The 21,465-nt window shown below is 41.9% G+C and overlaps 2 protein-coding genes across 3 annotated transcripts; both read right to left on the bottom strand.

The window, feature by feature from the left end:
* Window positions 1-548: 548 nt before the first annotated feature.
* On the bottom strand, window positions 549-6,856 carry CETN3 (centrin 3). 2 transcript variants are annotated; one of them, XM_081880654.1, is made up of 5 exons: window positions 6,736-6,856; window positions 4,694-4,829; window positions 2,733-2,847; window positions 1,686-1,877; window positions 549-965 (listed from the first exon to the last, which is right to left on the bottom strand). In XM_081880654.1, the coding sequence occupies exons 1-5, from the start codon at window positions 6,741-6,743 to the stop codon at window positions 922-924; spliced, it is 495 nt and encodes a 164-aa protein (XP_081736780.1). In that variant the 5' UTR covers window positions 6,744-6,856; the 3' UTR covers window positions 549-921. The 2 variants fall into 2 exon arrangements, with proteins under 2 accessions (XP_081736780.1, XP_081736779.1); XM_081880653.1 differs by lacking the exon at window positions 6,736-6,856 and adding an exon at window positions 6,509-6,701.
* A 2,948-nt stretch (window positions 6,857-9,804) lies between these two features.
* On the bottom strand, window positions 9,805-20,828 carry MBLAC2 (metallo-beta-lactamase domain containing 2). Its single transcript, XM_081880839.1, has 2 exons — window positions 20,278-20,828; window positions 9,805-13,472 (listed from the first exon to the last, which is right to left on the bottom strand). Exons 1-2 carry the CDS (start codon window positions 20,753-20,755, stop codon window positions 13,087-13,089), a joined length of 864 nt encoding a protein of 287 aa, XP_081736965.1. The 5' UTR covers window positions 20,756-20,828; the 3' UTR covers window positions 9,805-13,086.
* Window positions 20,829-21,465: the final 637 nt, after the last annotated feature.

Below are 21,465 nucleotides of genomic sequence, written 5' to 3'. Positions count from 1 at the left end.
CATGATGAAAGCTTCTAGGAGCCACAGGTAAGAGCTGAGTGCAGGGTGGTGGACAAAGGACCCCAGAAGCACATGGCCCTCACCAGAGGTTCTAGCCCTTCCCTAACACCTCATACACCCCAATGGTAGCTGATGGGTCTCAAACCCTCAGTGAGTTAGTCTTCCTCTGCATGTGAAGACAGGCTCCGGAGTATTGAGCGGATGACAGCAATAGTGGGTCCAACAGTCAAGAAGGTGGTTACCGTACAGGCCATAGAGGAAAATGATGGGGCTCATCAACCTGGGAAGGTAGCCCATCTAGGAGATGGTAAACTGATCCTAGAACACTGCTGCCTTGCAGCTATACTCATTCATGAGAAAGGCTTTCGGAGTAAACCCCTTGGGGGAAAGGAGTGGCACAAAATGTAATGCAATAAATAGTTTACAATTACTGCTGCACAACAAAAGCATAACCTAAAAGGCCAAATGTGATTTCACCACCAAATTAAGCAGTACTACAGCTGACAATTACAACCACAATCCGTTTGGATTAAACACTCCAACAAGGGTTACAGAATATAAAAAGAATACTTTATTAAAATGGATGTCTGTTAAACTCTTATATAAAAACTAAGGCCACGGCTAATGCTAAAATAATGTCAACTTCAAAAGGTTTTATACTATGATTTAATTTAAAATTCTTATACAAAGCTATTTTACAAATGAGTACTCAAACGTAACACTGCTTAATCTAAAATTTAATGATATAAAATATCAACCTCTTAGTACATAGATTTTGTGTTTCTTTTGGTCCTTTGAGGGAAATTATTTTTTGCATGGCTCCTGCTACAGAAATTAACTTAAACAGAAAGGTGGCAGCTTCAATGCTGAAAGCCGATAATCCTTCCTTTTTGTGCCAAGTTCATTTCTTTTCTTGTACCATTAAACATCTCCAGTCATGATGGCAATAAATTCTTCCTGGTTGACTGAAAAAAATGAAGAAAACAGGTAAGTATTGACTGCATATCTTACTTGAAAGCTTTTATCAATCAAATAAGCTCCTTTTGGCAGTCTGAAGGAGGCTAAATACTGAAATTCTCTCCAAAATATTAAAGAAAATTAACATTCATTTGGAAAGTCTGTAGTGGACCCTTTTGAAGGATTAACTTGGTATGAAATCCTCAGAGCAAGCAATTATCACACGAAATAAAAATAATTTAGCTTTACTAAAACAGACTAGTTGGTAATTATTTACATATAAATATATATATATCTGCTGCTATCATTTCATGCTGCATATTGCTGAAAGCCCCAAATCCTCTTGGCCTTGTCTTCTAAATTTGAAGGTACACTTAAAATTCCTGATTTCTGAAGAAGATTCTATGGTTATTTTTTAGTGACTTATATTGCAGATTCAACAGCATCGTAGGCAGACAATAATTCACCCCAGTTTTATTTATTCATTGCAAAATAACAGAAGAGGCCAATACATTCATGTATAACCTATGGCATATAATTTCATACTTTAATAGGGAGAAATTGAATTTCATTCCCAGATCCATGGGTAGTTTGTAGGATTACATTTTCTGGAGAGAAAATCAGTCACTTGCTTGACCATAAAATCATCACACAGAAAACAAATTCAATGCACTATTTCTATATCATATTTATGATTAGCACATGAACACAGCATTTTTAGAACTTACTTTCTCCATCACCATCTTTATCAAATTCTTCAATCATTGCCCGAAGTTCTTCATCAGTCATGTTTTCCCCAAGTTCTCTAGCTACACGGCGCAGGTTTCTCAGGCTTATTTTACCCGAATCATCATCATCAAACAATTTAAATGCCTTGAGTATCTCTTCATGAGGATCTCTCTCAAGTATCCAGTCTGTCACTAAAATGAAAACAATTGGGAGATCTGTCTATTTCTGTGAAATTAACTCTACTTCTGTTGGTGAAAAAATAATAATTCTGCATTGAAATGCTCTAACTCTATTCCAAACCCTCAGGTTTCTGACCCAAAGAATTTAAAAGATTAGCTTTCATCATCTAACTAAAGAGGCGGGGGGCGGGCTGTACGCACATGTAGTAACCTCAACTGCATGGATTTGAACTCCACATAGGAAGTGAATATATGGAAAATATCACAACTTACTGAATACTTAGAAAGGTAACCGAGTAGTCATACTTCATTTCTGCAGAAAACCCACTCTCTCTTTTGATCTTTCTATAGCAACAGCAAATATTGTAGGAATCTTCTACATACGGCTGCCAAAGTTAAATACAAAAATTGCCCCATAATAATTACTTTTCCATAGTCCAATAGGTGTTTTTTAAAAAAGTTGTGGATACAGAATAAAAAAATAAATTAGTTTTAAAAGGAGATACTGGGGGGAAATAGCAGGACATGAAAAACTATGGAATGCTAGTAAAGTTTAAGGTTATCTATCCCCTTTGTTCAGTTTCATAACTACCGGCAGATAAAGGTGGGATAAAAGAGAAGAAAGTGAATGCAGAGGGTCAAAGCAAAATGTTGATAGTTCTTTCTTTCTTTCTTTCTTTCTTTCTTTCTTTCTTTCTTTCTTTCTTTTGGGGGGACACACACAATGCTGTAAACATTAAAAGGCTCATCTGTTATCCCCGATACATTTGCATACCCATCCATTAAGAATCAAACCAGCTAAATTTCCAGCTATCAGTTATTGCCAAATTTCCTCCTGTCAATACATGTTTAAAATCAAATACTCACCAACTTCATTAAAATCTTCAAAGGTGATTTTCCCAGTTCCTTCCCGATCATAATCTTTAAGTATCTTTAGCACATCTGCTTTTTTCACATCAAAACCTAAGGCTCTCATTGCCACCTTTTGGGAAAAGACAGAAATGCAACAATGTTGACTCACAAACCATTTATTCATCGTAGTTCATACTGACTGCAATAGCAAGTTGATGATAATAAATGACATTTTTACTCACATGAGAATTTTCTAGATGATAGTAAAGAAAAAAAAATCCTAGGTAGATGTATAGGATTGTAAAGATAAAACTTCCAAATGGTTAAACATTTCTGAAAGTCTGCCCACTTTTCCACAAATGCCTGGAGGACAAAAAAAATTGGAGTTTGTGCAGGCTGGCTGGGGGGGGGGGGGACGGGGACAGAACATGATTGCCGTACCCAAGCTGACACATCTGGCGTCCAGAGTGGGAGAAGCAATACTTCCCTCTTGGCAGCAAACAGGGCATTACCAAGAGGCTCCTGCAACACTGCAGAGATCTCTGCAACCATCTCAGATTCCTGAGCAAAATGGGTGCTCTGAAGCCAAGCCAAACAGCACTCTGCACATCAATTATGGATCTTTATTTCCTGATCTCCAGCCAAGAAGCGTCTGGTGCCTCTAAAAGCAGCACCTGAAGTGCTACTTTGATAAATGAGAGTTAACGTGATCCTGTGATGCCACAGGAGCCACTATGGTGATTTCCTGTTTTCTGGGTGGAGGTTTACCAGTGGAGGGAGAAAAAGGTAACTCTTGCTATACTTTTGGCCTTGCCAGCACTTTTTCAGAGTGAAATTCACTAGGAGAGCAGCAGTGATCAAGCCAAATGCTGAAGGAGCATAATATTTTATTCTATGCTACTGCTGGAGTGAATGGAGAGAACTGGGTGCACCCGCAGATTACCAACTTGCCGTCCTTGTTTAACCTCTTGTTTACTGACATTACAAAATAAGCATGCTGACTGAGTAGAAATGTATTGGTTTGTGCTGTCAGTATCCTAAACAGTTCAGCAACAACTTCTATGTTTCCAAGTTCCAAAAGTGAATTTTTGTGAGAAAAGAACAAGAAAAAAATAGCTCTATGAAAAAGACACTCTGGGATGGCAACCAGATGGAATAAATTTCCCACCCATGCTGCCTTTGGCTGTTACAAATGAGAGCAGAAGATTTGACAGTATGACATTTTGAAAATTATGTTTATTATATCAAGGCTGCATGGGATTAAGCCTTACTGAAATCATGGAGACTTTCCTCAGAGCAAACAAGTTTAAGATTGTATTGCTGGAAAACCACTAACATCAAGGTTTTTAGAACATTAATATATTGCACGTAACTCCACATAGCAGCCTTAAGATGTTTCTGACAAAGAGAAACAGGCTATAATGGTATCATGTATACCATACCACAATGCTAAAATTCTAGATCTATAGTTTCCTCTGGAATGCAGATCTATGTTAACTATGAGCACAAAGGGAATGCATCTTTCCTAGTATTTACTTTTAAGTGCTTCTGCCTTATGGCTGGTTTAAACATGATAGAAACAGAACGCAAACATTAAAAACACCAATTCAAGAGCTGCTGCAGTGAAGTTGCTAAAGTGTGAGCTATAAAACTAGTTCAAACCTCACTACATGCAAACCACTTCCTTACAATCTCAGCCTTCTCTACACTATGGGGGCAATACTAGCCTATCTCATAGGAAGGTTGCAAAGATTACTAATATTGTATACTATATACTTACTGAATATTCAGCAAGTGCTATATAAATGCTATTACACCACACAGTTTTACTCTGTATGAATCAGCCATCTTCGTTCATAGCATGTATACCACAGAAAAATGTATCACAATATGTAGCTAACACACCTTATAAGGATTATACAACACTGTACAATTATAAAGCAAAATATCAATATTTTTATAAGAAAATCAATTGCCTTCAGTTCATGATAATCTATAGCTCTGTCTTTATCTGTGTCAAACAACTCAAATGCATCTTTAATTTCTTGCTTCTGTTCTTCAGTCAAGTCTCTTCTTTTCTTTCTCTTGGTTTTGTCAACAGGAAGCTCAGATCTAGAACATAAAGACAAATGTAGTCAGGTATGCTTTTTTCTCTCTTAAAGAACACACAATTTTAGTTCTGTGGCATATCTTAGTGGGTAGGTATGTGTCACCTTGATGAAGAAAACAGAATGAGAACTGATTTCATGAAATGTCCAGTCTTAGTTTTAAGATTTATGATGGATTCATAAGCAACTGTATTTGGGCTAAGGCTGGTGTAGGAAAGCTTTGGCCCTCCAGATGTTGCTGAACTACCATTCCCATCAGCCCTGGCAAGCATGGCCAATTGCCAGGAATGAGGGGAGCTGTAGTTCTTCCAGCACCTTGGAGAGCCAAATGTTTGCCACACTTGAACTAGAGACTACAATGACAAAACAGCATACTCTGTCTGCCATCAAGACTCCCTTCTGCTCTTTTTAGTTCACCTTTTCCCTGATATATGTATATTATATTCTTAAAATGGACTTCTGCATTCCTAAAGGCTACGGGAGTTCCTATACTGATTTAGTAAGGAAAGCAAGGGTGCTGGTGTTTGCACCTAACTGAACACAAAAAAACGTGCTTTCTACAAAGTCAGACCATTAAACCATCTTGTTCAGTACTATGGTAGACTGCAGAGCTTTCCAAACTTTTCAGGATGGTGACACATTTTTTAGACATGCATCATTTAGTGATGGCTCACTTGGTTAGAGCATGGTGCTCATAATGCCAAGGTTGCAAGTTCAATCCCTGTATGGGACAACTGCATATTCCTGCATTGCAGGGGGTTGGACTAGATGACCCTCAGGGTCCCTTCCAACTCTTACAATTCTATGACACAGTAATTCAGTTTTACTAGCAAACCAGAGGTTAAACTAACCCCTTTCGAGCTCTGGTAAGGAGCACAGGGAGCATTGCAGCCAAGACACTAAGGTGTTGCAACAGTTTGGAAAGCTCTGTTGGTAGAGGCTCTGCATGGCTTCAGAGATGGCATTCCCTGCCCTGCCTAGAAGATACCAAGAACCAATCTGGAAATGTGTGCAGGGAAGGCATTTGCTGCACCACTAAGCTATGGCTCTGTGCTCTGTAGTGGCAGCCCACCTCACCAAGGATCTAACGTTTATGAAGATGGCCTGGAGCATCACAGCCCGAAAACACAACTCTGTGCGTGCGTGTCTTCCTACATAAGAAGGGTCTCTAGCTTTCACTCCATCCTTTAAGGTGAACGCTGGGCTGCTGCCTACCTATTCACCTTGGTTGCCAGCCTACATTATTCGATGTGCTAAAGTTGCTTAGATTATAAATCTAAATGGCATTAAATCACTTCCACAAGCAGCTTTGAGAACCTAAGCGGGGACGCGCATTATTCTTCCTTCCTCTTCCCTCGCCTACAAGGTCCAAGGCAACTATCAACAAAACAAGATGTAAATAATAAAATAATAATAATAATAATAATAATAATAATAATAAGCTGAAATCACCGACTCAAGAGGAATCGGTCGGCTACCAAATGCTTTTGCGACGGGAGGGGGGAAGGGGATGCCGCGCGGCACCCGGAGCCAGTGCGCACGCTCGCTGCGGCAAATATCGCGACAAGGCGGCTCGCGACGGTGGGGAGGGGGGTAGAAAACACGTTGCGTTGCCATGGCAACAAGAAGCAAAAAAGCCCTTCGCTCGCGGCTTCCCTCCCTCCCTCCTGCCAAGGTACCAACCTCGCCACCAAATTCATTCTCCCAGCCCCACCCCTTAAAACCAGGCGGGAAGGGGGGCAGCGTGTCTCGGCTACTTTGGCCACCGGAACCCGGAATCAAGAGGAACAACAGCCTTTCCCTCGAAAGCGGGGCGCGAAACCCGTTCCCTCCGACAACGCCGCTTCCCCTCTTCGGATTGCGAGCTTTAATTGGACCCCGCGAAGCGTCCCTCCCGCCCCGCCGCTCACAGCGCCATCGCAAGTGGCTAAGCCGCTTGTCAATCAAGTCCCAGGCGCGCCTCCCCGGTCTCCTGTTGAAAATTGGTGGGTACGCCGCCAACGTTTTACCCAGAAGGCGTTGCTGCTTATAGACGTCACAATGAAGGCGGGGAGAGGGAACGTCGCGGCTCAGGGCAAATTGTCGCCGCGCTGATTGTTGACGTAATAAGAGCCCGCCCGTCCCAGAGTCTCATTGGCTGCAGCCTTGTAGCGCATCCTCCCTAGGATATGAATACGAAAGCAATAAAGTCGTCGTTTTAGGAGGGACAAATCCGAACCTATCAGTCAAGGGCATTTTATACAATGGACAGAATTTAGTAATGAAAGCTTCATGCTCTGGAGGGCGCATATTTGAATGGCCTCACATAGAGAAGGCTCTGCTCAGAGAAAATCAAAGCACACGGGAGCACCGTTCAGAATAGCCTTCTTGACATTAATACACACACCCTTCTCCTTTCTACGAGTAGGGAGCTCTTTACACTGTGTGTGTCTTCACACAAGTCATTGCTGTACTATGGAACTGGCTATCACAAGGTAATAGTTATGGGCATCACATCACCAGGATTTGACAAATCCATGAAAACTGAAGCCATCAATAGCTACTGGACATAGTATATGTCTCTTCATTACATCCAGTACCTGGCCGTATGCTCTTGACTGATAGCTGGTGAACACATGGGGGGGGGGGGGACTGACAGCATGAATTTGCTACATCAGTGCATGCTTACTTTGCAATTGTTTGGAGGTCTCTGAAGATGAAAAATACGCCACTGTGATGCAAGGGCTTTGGACCTGGACTAGCCAAGATTTTGGATTTGGATACCTGAAGCCCACAGAGTGTATTTCGGTAAGTCACAAGCTTTCAGCCTAGTTTACCCCGTTTCTTCCTAATTTGGCGACAGAAAGACCCCATCAAGCATCAAGTATAATATCCAAGATACAAGTAGTAATGGTATGTACAGCTCTATTCTGCTTTGGTCCGGCCTCACCTGGCATACGATGTCCGGTTCTGGACACAACTGAAGGTGGCTACTGACAAACTACAACGTGAAGAGATGGTAAGGGCTCGGACCTCCATTCCTGTGTGAATAATGATAAGGGAGATGGGTATGTTTATCCTGGAGAAGGGGACGTTCATAGCCATTATGTTTGGCAGTCTTCAACTATTGGGAGGCTGTCACAGTGATGATGGGTCAATTTTGCTTTGTTACTCCAAGAGAGTAGGACCCAAATCAACATGTTCAATTTACAAGGAACAGAGTTTCAATTGAACATTAGGAAGAGCTTCCTGGTGGTATGAGCTGACAGGCATTAGAACAGGCTCCCCTGGAAAGTGATAGATTCTCTGATAGAGATTTTTAAGCAGAGTTGCTGCAGCAGTGCAATTACTACACTGGCAGGGGTTGGACTAGATGACATCTGAGGTACTCTAAGAGTAGAACTCCCAGGTCAGAACTGGCAACTCCTTCTCTCAGCCTTAAGGGACCTACCAGAGAAAAAACCACAAAGATTACTTTTTACAGTCTAATGCAATCCTTCCTCCTCAGCATCTCTTTTCTCAAAACTTAGTTCTGAGCTTACACACTGTTTGATATTGCAGCTTGTATTATTTTCATTTCTTGCCTCAATGTAGTTTTTTTTTTAAAAAAAAGTTAAGCTCATCTGTTATAATATCTGAAGGCTATTCACGGAAGAATCGTATTTTGAACTGAGTCAGATCATATTTGTATATATAGAACTAAACCAGCAGATGGCATCTCTTTTAAAAAAGTAATTGTTCAGTATATATTTGAAAGGACAAGAGAATCTTAATATCTGAATAAAACTTTGTTCTATTTACTCACATTTTTTTCTCCAAGAGATTATTTGGTTTCTGTGTGAAAGTAAAAACAAAAATTCTAACTAGCTCCAGCCCATTACATTTTCAGACATAAGCTGTAAGGTAAAGGTAAAGGGATCCCTGACCGTTAAGTCCAGTTGCAGACAACTCTGGGATTGCAGCACTCATCTCGCTCTATAGGCCCCGGAACCCGTGTTTGTCCTCAGACAGTTTCTGGGTCATGTGGCCAGCGTGACTAAGCCGCTTCTGGCGAACCAGAGCAGCGCATGGAAATGCCGTTTACCTTCCTGCTGGAGCAGTACCTATTTATCTACTTGCACTTTGACATGCTTTCGAAATGCTAGGTTGGCAGGAGCAGCAACGGGAGCTCACCCTGTTGGGGGGGATCAGCAAGCCCTAGGCTCTGTGGTTTAGACCACAGCGCCACCCACGTTGTACATACATAATACATAAGCTGTATTGTCTTGTAAACTTCTGCAAAACTCAAGCAACTTGTAACTTCCTAAACTCTGAAAACACCTTTCACCTCTCCCTTTATCCCTTTTTATGAGAAGTGTGAATGTGTTGAGCTTGTGTTTTTCACTTAGCATTTGTTTGTGAACCTCTCTTCTCCTACAATTTACTCTAGGCACAAACTTTTTTATTCCTTTTGCATTATGCTCTTACATGGGTGAGTAACCAGGCTTATTTAAACAGTTATCTACAAAGAACACAGAAAAAGCACAACAGAAGATAACCGGAAGGAATCCAGATGCAAAGGGAGATGTGTTCATAAGTGGTGTAAATAGCATAGTGCCTAGGAACATGAGTCCTCAATCTCAGTTAGCGTGGGTGATCTCTTATGTTCAGTTAGCCGAATCAGCTGTAATAAACACAATGAAAGCATTTTCTGCGGCATTAGAGCAAGATGTAGGATGTAATGGTTTTATGCTCCAAAATAATCCCAAGAAATTATGGTCAATGTTCTCATTTTCACAAAAGGATTTGTGCATTTCCACAAGGAACCCTTTCAACTTTCAAAAGCCCACCCCACCCCACCCCACACAAAAACCTATTTCAGAGTGATGGCAGCTGTTATGGCCTGGCTATCACACGACTACCATTTGGCATCATCCATTCCATCTCTCAAAAGCAACACATATGTAACTTTCTCCTTTGGTTGGGTTAAAGAGGAAATGGAAATGATCACTGGAGAGCTGTTTTGTGTCATAATTCTTTTATTATCAATATCTATGATAAAATAATATACAATTTCCCCTTGAAAACAGTGGCACATTAGTAAAGTTTCATCAGTAGACAGAACAATGCATTACAACTTTTTAAAATGCTTTTAAATTGCATTTTACAGCACAATCCATGACCTGCTTAAGTAAAAACAGTTGAATCAACAACATATCATTGCCTTAACCCCAAGAACATTGTTGAACAGAATTGCATTTTAAGCCTTTGTAAATACTGAATCCAGAGGGGATGTCAAGAGAATGTTTACAAATAAAGCAATAGTAAATGTATCATACTCTGTAATATTTAAAGTGAACACATATATTTTGTTGTTTTTAAAGGCATTACAATAATTAATGATAAAGGTCTTTCAATAAATTCATTCAGAAATACACAAGGTCTTAGAATATAAAAATAATTAAGACAAAAGATAAGATTATATATTTTCACTCTAAGGTTGTACTTTACTAACCAAAGCCAAGTGCGACTTACTTCTAAGTCAGTGAAGACTAGCCTGTGGTCCCCAGATGACGTTAAACTCCAGCTTCCAGCAGCCTCATTCAGCTTGGCCAATAATTAGGGATGATGGAAGTTGTAGTTCAGCAATATATGGAGGGCGACAGGTTAGCCACCCCTGTTCTAAGTTAAAGCTCTGACTCAGGCTTACGAAGAATAAAGACTCAATGAACTGAGTGGAACTTGCTTTTGAGTAAACACATGCTTGGGGAGAGTTTCAAAGCCTGATTCCTATTTGACTACATTTCCCGAGAATTACTTAACTACTTAAGACTTCAGAAGATAATCTGGCTTTGTGAGCACTGAAATAGAACAGAAATGTCACATCTTATAGAACAAAAATGTACCAACAGAACTGTTCCAAGAGCAGAAACTCAGATCAGTTCTTAAGAGTAGTCTAACCTTTGGCAATCACAGTATTCCTTAGCTAAATTCTTCCCACAGTGAGCTGTCTAGTATGTGCCACTCACAGTAAGGCATTTGGAAAAGAACTTTCAAGACACTGAGAAGGTGGGTAGGAAAGAAGGAATAGAGGCTTTAGGCAGTTTGCTTTAACTTTGGGAAAAACATCACCATTAAAGCCTCAAAATCACTAGCACCTCAGCAGTATTCCAGTAGAACAGAATGATTTTGTAGCAGTTGATTCCAAAAGGTGCACATTTCTACAAAATGAACAAGGTACCAGTCTCAAGGTGGCTGCAAATTGAAGTAGGAACCAGGTTAGCCTTAACTGTGCTTAAATATTGCCGTTGACGCAATGCTTAGCAGCAGTTAAAACAGGAGGGGATTCACTTGAGAAGGAAATGGGTAGGCAGCAGCATCAACTTGGGCCCCAGACTGTGGATGCCCAGCACGCACACCACAACACCGTAATGTCAGGGTGTGACATGATGTCACGACCCCACAGCACTGGAGCACCAAAGGTAAGGTGGTGACTGGCAGTGGGTGGTGGCCAGGCACCCACAGCAAAAGTTTGGTGGGGACTGGAGTTGGCACCACTACAAGTAGGAGTGAATGATCCGGCAACCCATTTCTAATTGCTTGACCACAGTCAAGAGGGCCTCTCCATTATATCTGCACTAGCCTTCAACCTGATGAGTTTTGTATTTGCTAATTTTTAGATTAATATCTTGTAAAGTTGCAAGCTCATGGGTGCCTTTTCTCCCTAGCATTAAAAGGTATCAAATTAGTGGCTTTGGCTGTTAATAAATGGTATTTCCAAAGCCAATAGCCAAAGTGAAGCAGTCTGAAACATTATATCTTTCTCCATTAGTTTGGTGAAAGCTTCAAACAAGATAAGGGCTAAAAGAAATTGCTAACCTCATTTCTAAGTGGTCATTCACCAGCAAGTCTGATCTTCCTGTTTACTGTTGTGCTTTAGTCTACAACAGGAAATAGGCACTGTTAACATTTAAAGAATTAACTACATCCACCTATCCACCCTTGAGGGCTAAAGTGCTGATTACGGTACACTGAGGTCAAGCTCTGTATGTGCAGTACTCTTTGATGTATGGGAAATATGATGCAATAAAGTCGCAAAAGGATAAAAATTAATTTTGTGTGACAGCCACAACCCAAAGCTGTTCACTGTTCTCACAAGACAAGGGCCACTGTTAATATCCTTCCTAATATATCTCAAACTATCAATTTCATTTCAGTGTCATAGTTACAAGATAAAAACCTGTCTTCGCACAATAAATTGGTAACACCTCAGAGGGCTGCACAGGATTTTTATACTGGAAAAGTACAAACAACAGACAAGGAATTTTTGTCAAGTTGCTTGAAAGTAAACATTACGGAAAATGGAAAAAGAAACAAAAGAAGAAGAATGACATTTGTAGGTTGCAAAGCTACTACTTGAAATCGTAACTACACCTGTAATGTGAAAAGAACCACATATGACTCAAGAGCTGTAGCTTTTTGGCAGCTATCTCCCCCAAAATTTCAATTTACTCTCTCCTGAGACCCAATTTATTCTCTACAATCCATAAAACAAATTGCAACACACAAGTGTTTCTACAGCTGCTATACAGAAGAAACCAAGGATGATCACGGGTGTGTGCATTATATTTAAAATTATCCGACGGAATCTTTTAACAGTTACGTACTCATACATACACCATTAGTCACATTTAAAGAGCAAGCAATACACTTGAAATATTCGCTTACATTTCATTTTAGAAACAATAGTCAAATGCAACACACTTAATTCAAGAAAAGTAACAACTTAGGGTGCAGTGCTTTATATTAACATTTGGTAATAACTTCAGGTTAAATTCACCCCATACAATAAAAATGAAATTATTGATACTTTTATCTTAGTGCATGTAATGAGACAGTGGAATGTTATAAGACCAACCTACCCCCACTACAGCTTATAATAATTTTCAACTATTTAAAATCTACTTTCAACACATATCCCTACCCTAACTCAAGATGTCATCAATAAAGTTTGACACAGGTGCAAAAAATTTCATTTAGCATATATGTTTTAAAATACAAAACAACAAATTTAGAACATCTGTCAAACAGTACTTAAAGTATGTGCAAACCTGCCTTGAAAAAATAGAAGGAAAATGAGTAGCTTTGGCACAGCTACTAGTTTATATTGGTATTTTTTTAAAGTAGAAATTAAGTAGATAAAAATAAGAATCTTTATGGCTTATCAGCCAGCTTTTCCTTTAAATAAACTTACATATGCCATTGGGTTTTACAATAATAATACTATTATTAAACAAGTTATACTATGAAGTTGTTCTGGAATTTGTGGCCCGGAGTGCTAGGCTTGCAATCGATCTGACTGCACATGTAGAAACTTTGTGGCACACACCAGCGTTAGAAATGTAGTTGGAAGCCAAACGATAGAGCTGTTCAGCTCCAAATGTGTTAAAATGCCCCGGAAGGACTTTCTCTACAAGACCTCTATTCACTAAATCTATCAGTCGCTGGCAGGATGTAACGTAATCATTTATCCTGCTGTAGGGAAGCCAGTCAATCATTGATCCGTCATATACAACATCCCCACTGAACAATATCTTCCGTTCTCTGTCATGTAAGCAAATGCTTCCTCTTGAATGGCCAGGCATATGCATGACAGTGAGCTGTCTATCACCAAGGTGGATCACATCCCCTACAAACAAAGAACAAAATAATGTGGGGGGGAGGAATCGGACTTTGAAGCAGAATCGCAAGAAACATAACACCAAATTTACTTCCATTACAAAGGTTGAGCTCTCTGACAAACCTCAGCGTTAGAAGTGTTAATAGGAAGTCAAACAATGCATGCATGAACACTTTGCTTATTGGTCCAGCACCACTCCCTGTATCAGCCAAGCTATACACCCTATGCTAGTCCGCCCATATACTAATGTTTTAGCATTTTAATGTTTTAATGTTTTATTTTAATCTTGTTTTTTTAAGTTATATTTCAATCAACTTGTTTTTATATTGGTTGTTAGCTGCCCTGAGCCAGGTCTTCGCTGGGGAGAGCAGGGTATAAATAAAATTTATTATTATTATTACTACTACTACTACTAAGAGCTGCAGGGAAGGCGCTGCTGGATGTCCCACCGCTAAGTAAGGCCCCTGGAATGGTGACGCAAGACGGTGCCTTCTCTGTGGTGGTGCTCCCTCTATGGAATCCCCTCCCCTCAAAGACATGGTTGGGACTGATGTTACCTAACTTTCTAGTGCCAGTTAAAAATGTACCTCTTCCCCCAGGCCTTTGGAAGAAACTGACCCATTAAGCTTAGCGGTTATGTTGATTGCCCACTGTAAAATATTTTCAATGGTATTTTAATTATGGGTTCAAATTTGTAGTGTGAATTTTTAAATTGTTTTTAATGTAGCAATGCTTGTAAACTGCTTTAGGATGCTATTAGATGAAGGGTGATTTTAAAATGAAATACAATAAATAAAAATATCCCCTTTCTAATAAATTTTGCACATGAACACAGACACATTCCCAGCAAAGTTCTCAAATGATTTTTTGGCATGAAATTATTTTACCGTATCACCTGAGTTTCTCATCTGAATGCACTAATGTGCATTATGCATGCTAATTAATAGATGAAATTCAGTGCAAGTAAGTTCAAAGTGATACATTTTGGGGGGGTGTTTTTTATTCTAACCTTCATATTTATGCAGATAGACCCTGAATTGGCTGCAAACACCCACAAAGTGGTCTTGTGTTCATGAAAGAAATGTCACTGAAAATGTCAGCTCAGTGTATTGCAGCAGTAAAAAAGTCAAATGAAACAACGAGCAGTATCATCTCATAACAGGATTGCCCATATAAAAAATGTTGCCTCTCAGAAAGGACCCTGCTGAGCTGGAGGTACAAAAGGGGCATTTGAAATAATCGCAGGGTGGGGTGGTGAATGACATTTTTGTCACAGAAAGGGGGTAGATGATAGCAGAGCTTTAGAAAAGTGTGAAAAGAGCAAACACAGCTGCTAATTTTGTCAAAATAATAGAAGTTGTTATTATTTAACTATGTTTACTGGGAGACAGTGTGCAATCCCCTCTTCAAAGAATTCACATGATGCTGCAATGGCCACAAGCTTAGGTGGGTTTAAGGCAGGTCTGCCAGTGGCCTTTAGTCATAACAGCAAAGGGCCAAACTCACATTTCCAGATGTTTCATTTTCTTAAAAGCATCTTCAGGGACTCTGATGTTTTTTTAAAAAAAGTTTAAGAAATAAAATTTCCAATACAACCAACAAACAAATATCAGAATACTGACACTAGGAAAGACTTCCATTCCCAGCTGTCATTATTCCAATGGGGTGGGTGGACATGTATACGTACGTGTATTTTTCTTCTTGGTCATATATGGAAGGGAGACAAAGTGGAACACTATCAAAGCTGAAACTTGTCTCTGGCTAGAGCAAGAGAAGGTTCAAGTGAGTGCTCATCAAGCAATTCAGCAGAATAGTGCCTGAACTTTTGTCTTATCTACAGATCGGGGGAAATGCTGGGAATCTGCTGCACCAACTCAATGGCCCCCAACACTGGATGGCATGCCCAGAATCTGGGCAATCCCAAATAACCAGGCCATATGGCAACACTTGTTTTTGCCTGTAATTAAATAAAAAAACTTTTTAGATTATTTTGAAATGTTTATCACTATAGTGAATTCTTACTGGCTGGTATCACTGGCTGGATTTTCTCGGCAATAAACACATTAGAATTATTTATATTCTTCTCTTTTCATAGTATCGATGATAATTGAAATGGGATGAACCAGAGGATAAGGAGTTAAGGGATAAAGTGCATAAAGCTGGGTTGCTACATTTCATACATCCTATTAGATTTCAAATCTGTTTAATTTTGCAAATCTAGGCAATCAAAATTGCTGACAGGAAATCTCGTAGTAACCATGCCCTTTTTAAATATATAAACAAACACTTTAACTTCTGATACAGTAATACTTTTAGTTGCTTGAAATTAATTTCAGAATATTTCCAGTAGCTATTTGTTCTTAAGTCATCTCAGAAGAAGACATCTTTTTGTCTAAACAAAGGCTGCAAACCTACAGGCATTGTGATCTGGAACCATGAACTTTTTCCTTGCTCTTCCCTTCCTTACATACCAGATTTATTTAGTCCAGATATCTTTGTTGTATTCCAGATTTCCCCACTGTGTCCAAAATGGGGGAGTTTGGGATAATATCAGTTAACCAGGATATTAAGCTGGGACCTGACCTGGTTCTGATTTGACATCCTGGTTAGTCAGCCAACATTAAGCCAAAGTTTCCTGTTTCAAATACATCAGGGAACTCTGTTCTAAAACTAACCTGGATCTCTGGGCTGATGCCTGGGCTGATGATAGGAACAGCAAGGAAAGAACATGCCTGTTTCTAACTTTATAATACATGGGTTTATAAATCTGGGATCGTATGTGTAAAACAGGCCACTGTGAGTTTTCACCATAGTAAGCCTTTCTGTGTGAGAGCTAGCAACAATAACATCATTCACTATTTCAGTAACGTTTACTTCAAATAATGTGATCTGATGATTGCATACTGAACTTGTGATCCCAGGAAATATATTTCAGAGAAGTTTTCCGGGATCTGACACTAACAGAAACTGTGTGCTCCATCTGGAAATGTGAGTGCATGGGATTATGATCTCATATCTCACTCTGACATCTTAATCGAATGGTCTTCTTGGACCTTAGCTGTGTTTTTCCTGTAATCAAAGAGGCAAACTGGCAGGATTATCACCTCTGAAACATCACCTCCCCATGAGAGAACAGTATACTCAGAATCCAATTTCATCTAGCTAGATCAGAAAATAATATATTTGTTTCTTTTAGTCACCCCTTCTTAAGGACCCTGAAGACAAATCAGGATTCAATAATGAAATGTTACAACCGATAACCAATAGCTTCCTTTAATGTTCTCCCAAACACTTTGCATTTTATATTTAATTGGCAAGAATGGTTAGCAGAACCGTTAATGTGACACTGTATACACCTAGATGCCCACATGTAGATATACTGTTACTGAGAACTTACTAAGCATGGACATGGTAATACGTACATTTGAACATTGCAAATACACTATTAAATATAACTTAAGGCAGACACAAATACCTTATTTATTGCTGGCATCCCAGCCTCACCTTTGGGGGAAATGGCTGTAGGGCAATAATGCAGCACATCTTTTCCATGCAAAAGACCTCATGTTCAATTGCTGGCATCTCCAGGAAGGGCTGAGAAAGAACCATCTAAAACCAGTGATTTCAGATCTTTATCTTCTCTCCAGCCCATGGGCCAATTCTTATAGGTGGTCAGTACCACCCACCTATCAATCATCAGATGTCATAATATCAGCTGATCGATAAGTTGGTCACCCTGCCTAGTTGTCAAACTTGGCCTACAAGGGTGTGGGGATAGTCACCATGATAGTTATGGGGAAGACAGGCCATGTCTCTACATGCCCCACAACTGATATCACATATGATGTCAGGTGTGGGGCAGTTGGGTGTGGTATGGCAATAACAGCCTCACTGGCCAAATAAGGAGGCAAGGTGGGCCAAATTTGGCCTGTGAACCATTAGTTCCCTGCCCTTACTATGGTTTATTTAGCAGACGAACCATTGTTTTCTGGCAACAAACAAACCATAATTTGGTGTGGGAGGAAACTGTGGGTTTTTTGTTTATCTGTGAGACAACTTGTGGTTTGCTGAACAAACCATGGCTTAGTATTATGTGCAAACACAGCAACTGTAGTAATACTGAGCTAGGTGTCCCAACAGCCCAAACTACAGCAAGGCAGCTTCATAAATTTCTATATAAAATTTGTGAGGAGACTGGAAGCCAAGTAACACTCTTTGTTCTTGTGCTGTCTTTACCCAGTGCTTGTTTAACAGGGGAGGGGAGGGGCAGAGGGGCCCTCAACTCTTTGTTTTGGTGTCCGCACACAAGCCAAAGCTCTGTCCTTTTGCTTCAGATTTGGCTTTAAAAACAAACAAAGAGCCTGGATGGGAAACCGTTTTTTCAAGCCAATCACCACACTCCCCCATGGGTAACGTTGATAGTTGGGGCTGGAGGTAAAAGCAGGCAGAGCAATGGGGGGATATTTTTTCTGTTTTTATTTATTTTCATGGTACAGAAGATAAATTTTGAGAAAAACAATTGTTACAACCGCAGACTGATTTGCACAGTAGGCTGTACTCCAGCTGTTCAAAAAACAGAGTTTTCTACAGCCCCCTCAAACATCTCTGCATCCTCCATCCCTCTAAGCAAACAGCATTATGACACTTCAGGGATGTGGTCCAGCCAGGTCAAAGGATTTGATATGTCCTGAAGAGCCACATTCAGCTGCTGGGCCTGAGATTTTCCTACCCCAAGCCAGTCTAAAATAATAGGTGCGATAGGGGCGGGGTTTGAAAGGACACAGATGGAAAGGAGATCTGATTTGCCTTGTGTCACAAGGCTTCCCCATCCCTGTTATGTAACACGTACATTTGAGAGGGGAAACCAACCTAATTAATAGGACAGCTAGAGACAAGAACATAATTGAACTGTAGTTAAGATATGAAACTGTATATCACAATGACTTGGGCTGCAATCCTCAGCATGCTTATTAGTAAACAAGCCCTACTAAGTACTGTAGGACTTACTTCTGAGTAAAGATGCACAGGACTGTTAGATTATTATCAGAGGATGTTACTTTGGGGTAGTGCTTAAAAGGAATCATAGAATTGTAGAGTTCTGTTTATCTGTTCTCTTTACTAATTAATTTAGGTCAATATGTGTATATATAATGTAATATTTTATAAAAAAATAGAATTGTACATAGACTGATGTATACCAGCTGAGAGAAAGCATGCCATAAACTAAGGCTGTGGCTTAGTTCCACCCCCGAAGTGATAACCTCCAGTGTAGATTCTTATTGCTACATATATCTGCTGGCTAAGCTTGCATCTGCTACTGGGGATTTGTTTTTTCAAAACTCATTATGGATAGCAAAAACATCTACAAATGCCTAAGACCACCTCCTACATATTTTTCAGGAGCTACTAGAAATGTCTCCACCCATACTGTCTCATTCACAGACACAGTGCATATTCATGCTGGTTTGCCCTTTAAAATATATCAACATGCGTGGATTTTGCCAGATGCCCACAACTCCTGTATATATGGATGCTCAAACCTTAAAGGAGAAGATACCACACCCCACATTACACACACAGAGCAGGGAGGGGGGCACAAAATGAAGAGTAGGATTATAAGATCCTTAGTTCTCTCTCTTTCCCTCCCTATAAAAGGGAAAAGGGTGGGCTACAGCCTTTGGCTTCTATTTTATCAAGCTTTTGAAAAAAGTGTCTACAGATACAAAATCCATGTAAAACAAAAAAACACTCCCTTTCCAACTCCTTTCTCCACCCTACCAGCAGTTCCATACCCCTGCTACACGTTTTTCCTAAGGCATCTCAAAACCTATCAAGTGAAGCTATGCACTTGCCTACCTTTAATTTATCCCAGAAATCTCAGTTCTCGAAGCTCAGAACTGCCCTTTTACACATCCCGAGCGGTGAAGCGAGAGAAGGAACAGCCCTGATTCTGCTCTCTCTGTATACATAGGACCAGGGCATTCAAAAAAAAAAAAACCCTTCCCTTTACACATTCTCTTGTATACTGGAGCCTACCCCCCCCCCGCCTGTCATTCTCCGCAACAGACCCCAAACACACATCCACCGTCAGCCCTGAGTATTTATGATGCACCTATAGTAACATGAGCAATATAATTACATATAGAACACAACGGACAATGTTAATATTTGTGACATACGCAAGCACATTTGCTAACTATACACGAGAGGTGGAGGCACTTGGGGCAATTCATACCACATGGACATTTGCCACTCCAACTGCCTTCGCCCTGTGGCCCGCCCTGTGGAACGCCCCCCCATCAGATGGCAAAGCGATAAACAACTACCTGACATTCAGAAGACATCTGAAGGCAGCCCTGTTCAGGGAAGTTTTTAATATGTGACATTTTAGTGTATTTTTCATCTTTGTTGGAAGCCGCCCAGAGTGGCTGGGGAAACCCAGCCAGATGGGCGGGGTACAAATAATAAATTATTATTATTATTATTATTATTCGTTGCAAAATAATGGGAAACTTTCTAACTAAGTTGAGGGGAATCCGTGCCATTCTGCTGGCACACCCGAGGCGAGGCCCCAGTCGGGCTGCTGCAATTCAAACGTGCCCGCCTGCAGTCCCGCAAGTCCCAGACGGTTCCCTGGAGGTGTGAGAGAAAGTCCCTCTGTGCATGGCCAGAGGTGCTCTTTCTTTCTTTTCCATTTTTGTCCACCCGACGTCGTAGAGCCCAGCTCCGTCCTTCCAAAGAGGCCCCGGAGCCTGGCATTGCCCCGGGCGGGCGTTGGGCAGCCGATCGCCGCCCGTCGTGCTCCTTTACTCACCCTCCTGCAAGACGAGCGTGGGCTGCACGGGCCGCACGCGGAACTGGCGGGCGCTCCAGCCCGGGCTGGGCTGGCGCACGACCTCGCTGTCCGAGAGCCAAGTGACGGTCTCGTAGTTGTCGCCGCGGCGCAGCGCTCGGGCCTCGGCGCTGTGCACGGCCACCTCCTCGAACTGGTGCAGCCCGCCGGCGTGGTCGAAGTGCACATGGGTGGCCACGGCCAGCAGCGGCCTGGCCCGCCCGGCGGCGCCCTCGGGAGGCAGCGGCGCCTTCTCGTCGCCCTCGGCGCCCAGCAGCCCGGCCAGGCGCAGGTAGTCGGGGAGGCTGCGCAGCCCCAGGCCGGTGTCGATCACCACGTCCCGCTGCGAGCCGCGCACCAGCCAGATGTTGGCCCGGTTGCCCGACTCGTAGAAGCGCTCCTGGATCCAGTAGATGCCTCCGCCCAGGGACTTGTGCGCGAACCACTCCAGCGCCGACATCGCCGCCGCCGCCGCGACCTGCCCGGCCGCCTGCAGCGCCTCTCGCGCGGAGCTGGGGCGGAGCCCGGGGAGGAGGCGGGGACGGAGGCGCCTGAGCAGGACGTGCTCGGGAGAGCGAGCCAGCGAGCGAGCGAGCGAGAGGTCTCCGCCCCGTCCCTGCCCACTGCGGTAGCGCGGCGCCGGGCACGCGAGCGAGCGGGCCGGGGATGGCGGGCTGGGCGAGGCGAGGCTGCAGGAGGAGCGGCCTGGCGAGGCTGCACCGGAGAGGCGTGAGGCTGCGAGAAGGCGGCTGCAATTGGGCTTTGAAGATGCCGTGCGATGATGGTGCTTGACGTGCTGCTCTCCCGATGCTTCCCCCTTTTAAATATTTCGTGAGAGTCGAAGGAGGGTCGTTTGCTCGCGGCAGCTTCGTTTGCGGCTATCTCGTGCAGTTCCAAGCGCGCACCCTGGGGAAGTGAGTCCCAATCCCATATGCGCCAGCTGCCCCTATTCATTTTTCTTTTATTTGTTCCTCCTAATGCACTGACACTCCTATGATAAAAAAATGTTTCGTGAGGTAGCTCAGTCGGTTGAGCGTGAGACTCATCATCTCCGGGGCTTGGGTTCCAGCTGTTGGGCAAGAGATTCCTGCCTTGCTGGGGGTTGGACTAGATGACCCTGAGGAGACCTTTCCAACTCTATGATTGTAGATGGAAGGGGAAAGGGGCAAC

Source organism: Podarcis erhardii (genome assembly GCF_964252035.2).
Source record: "Podarcis erhardii genome assembly, chromosome: 11".
NCBI lineage: Eukaryota > Metazoa > Chordata > Lepidosauria > Squamata > Lacertidae > Podarcis > Podarcis erhardii.
The sequence above is the reverse complement of the archived record's forward strand: the minus strand, read 5'-3'. Positions and strand labels throughout refer to the sequence as shown.

Excerpts from the sequence above, each read along its gene's own strand:
- CETN3 (XM_081880653.1), bottom strand. Across the intron at positions 2,848-4,693 it reads TAGATTATCATGAACTGAAG|GTGGCAATGAGAGCCTTAGG; the intron begins GCAATTGATTTT and ends TTTTCCCAAAAG. Across the intron at positions 1,878-2,732 it reads TGAAGATTTTAATGAAGTTG|TGACAGACTGGATACTTGAG; the intron begins GTGAGTATTTGA and ends TTTTCATTTTAG.
- MBLAC2 (XM_081880839.1), bottom strand. The coding sequence starts at position 20,755 with ATGTCGGCGCTGGAGTGGTTCGCGCACAAGTCCCTGGGCGGAGGCATC. Across the intron at positions 13,473-20,277 it reads CACGCTCGTCTTGCAGGAGG|GGGATGTGATCCACCTTGGT; the intron begins GTGAGTAAAGGA and ends CTTTGTTTGTAG.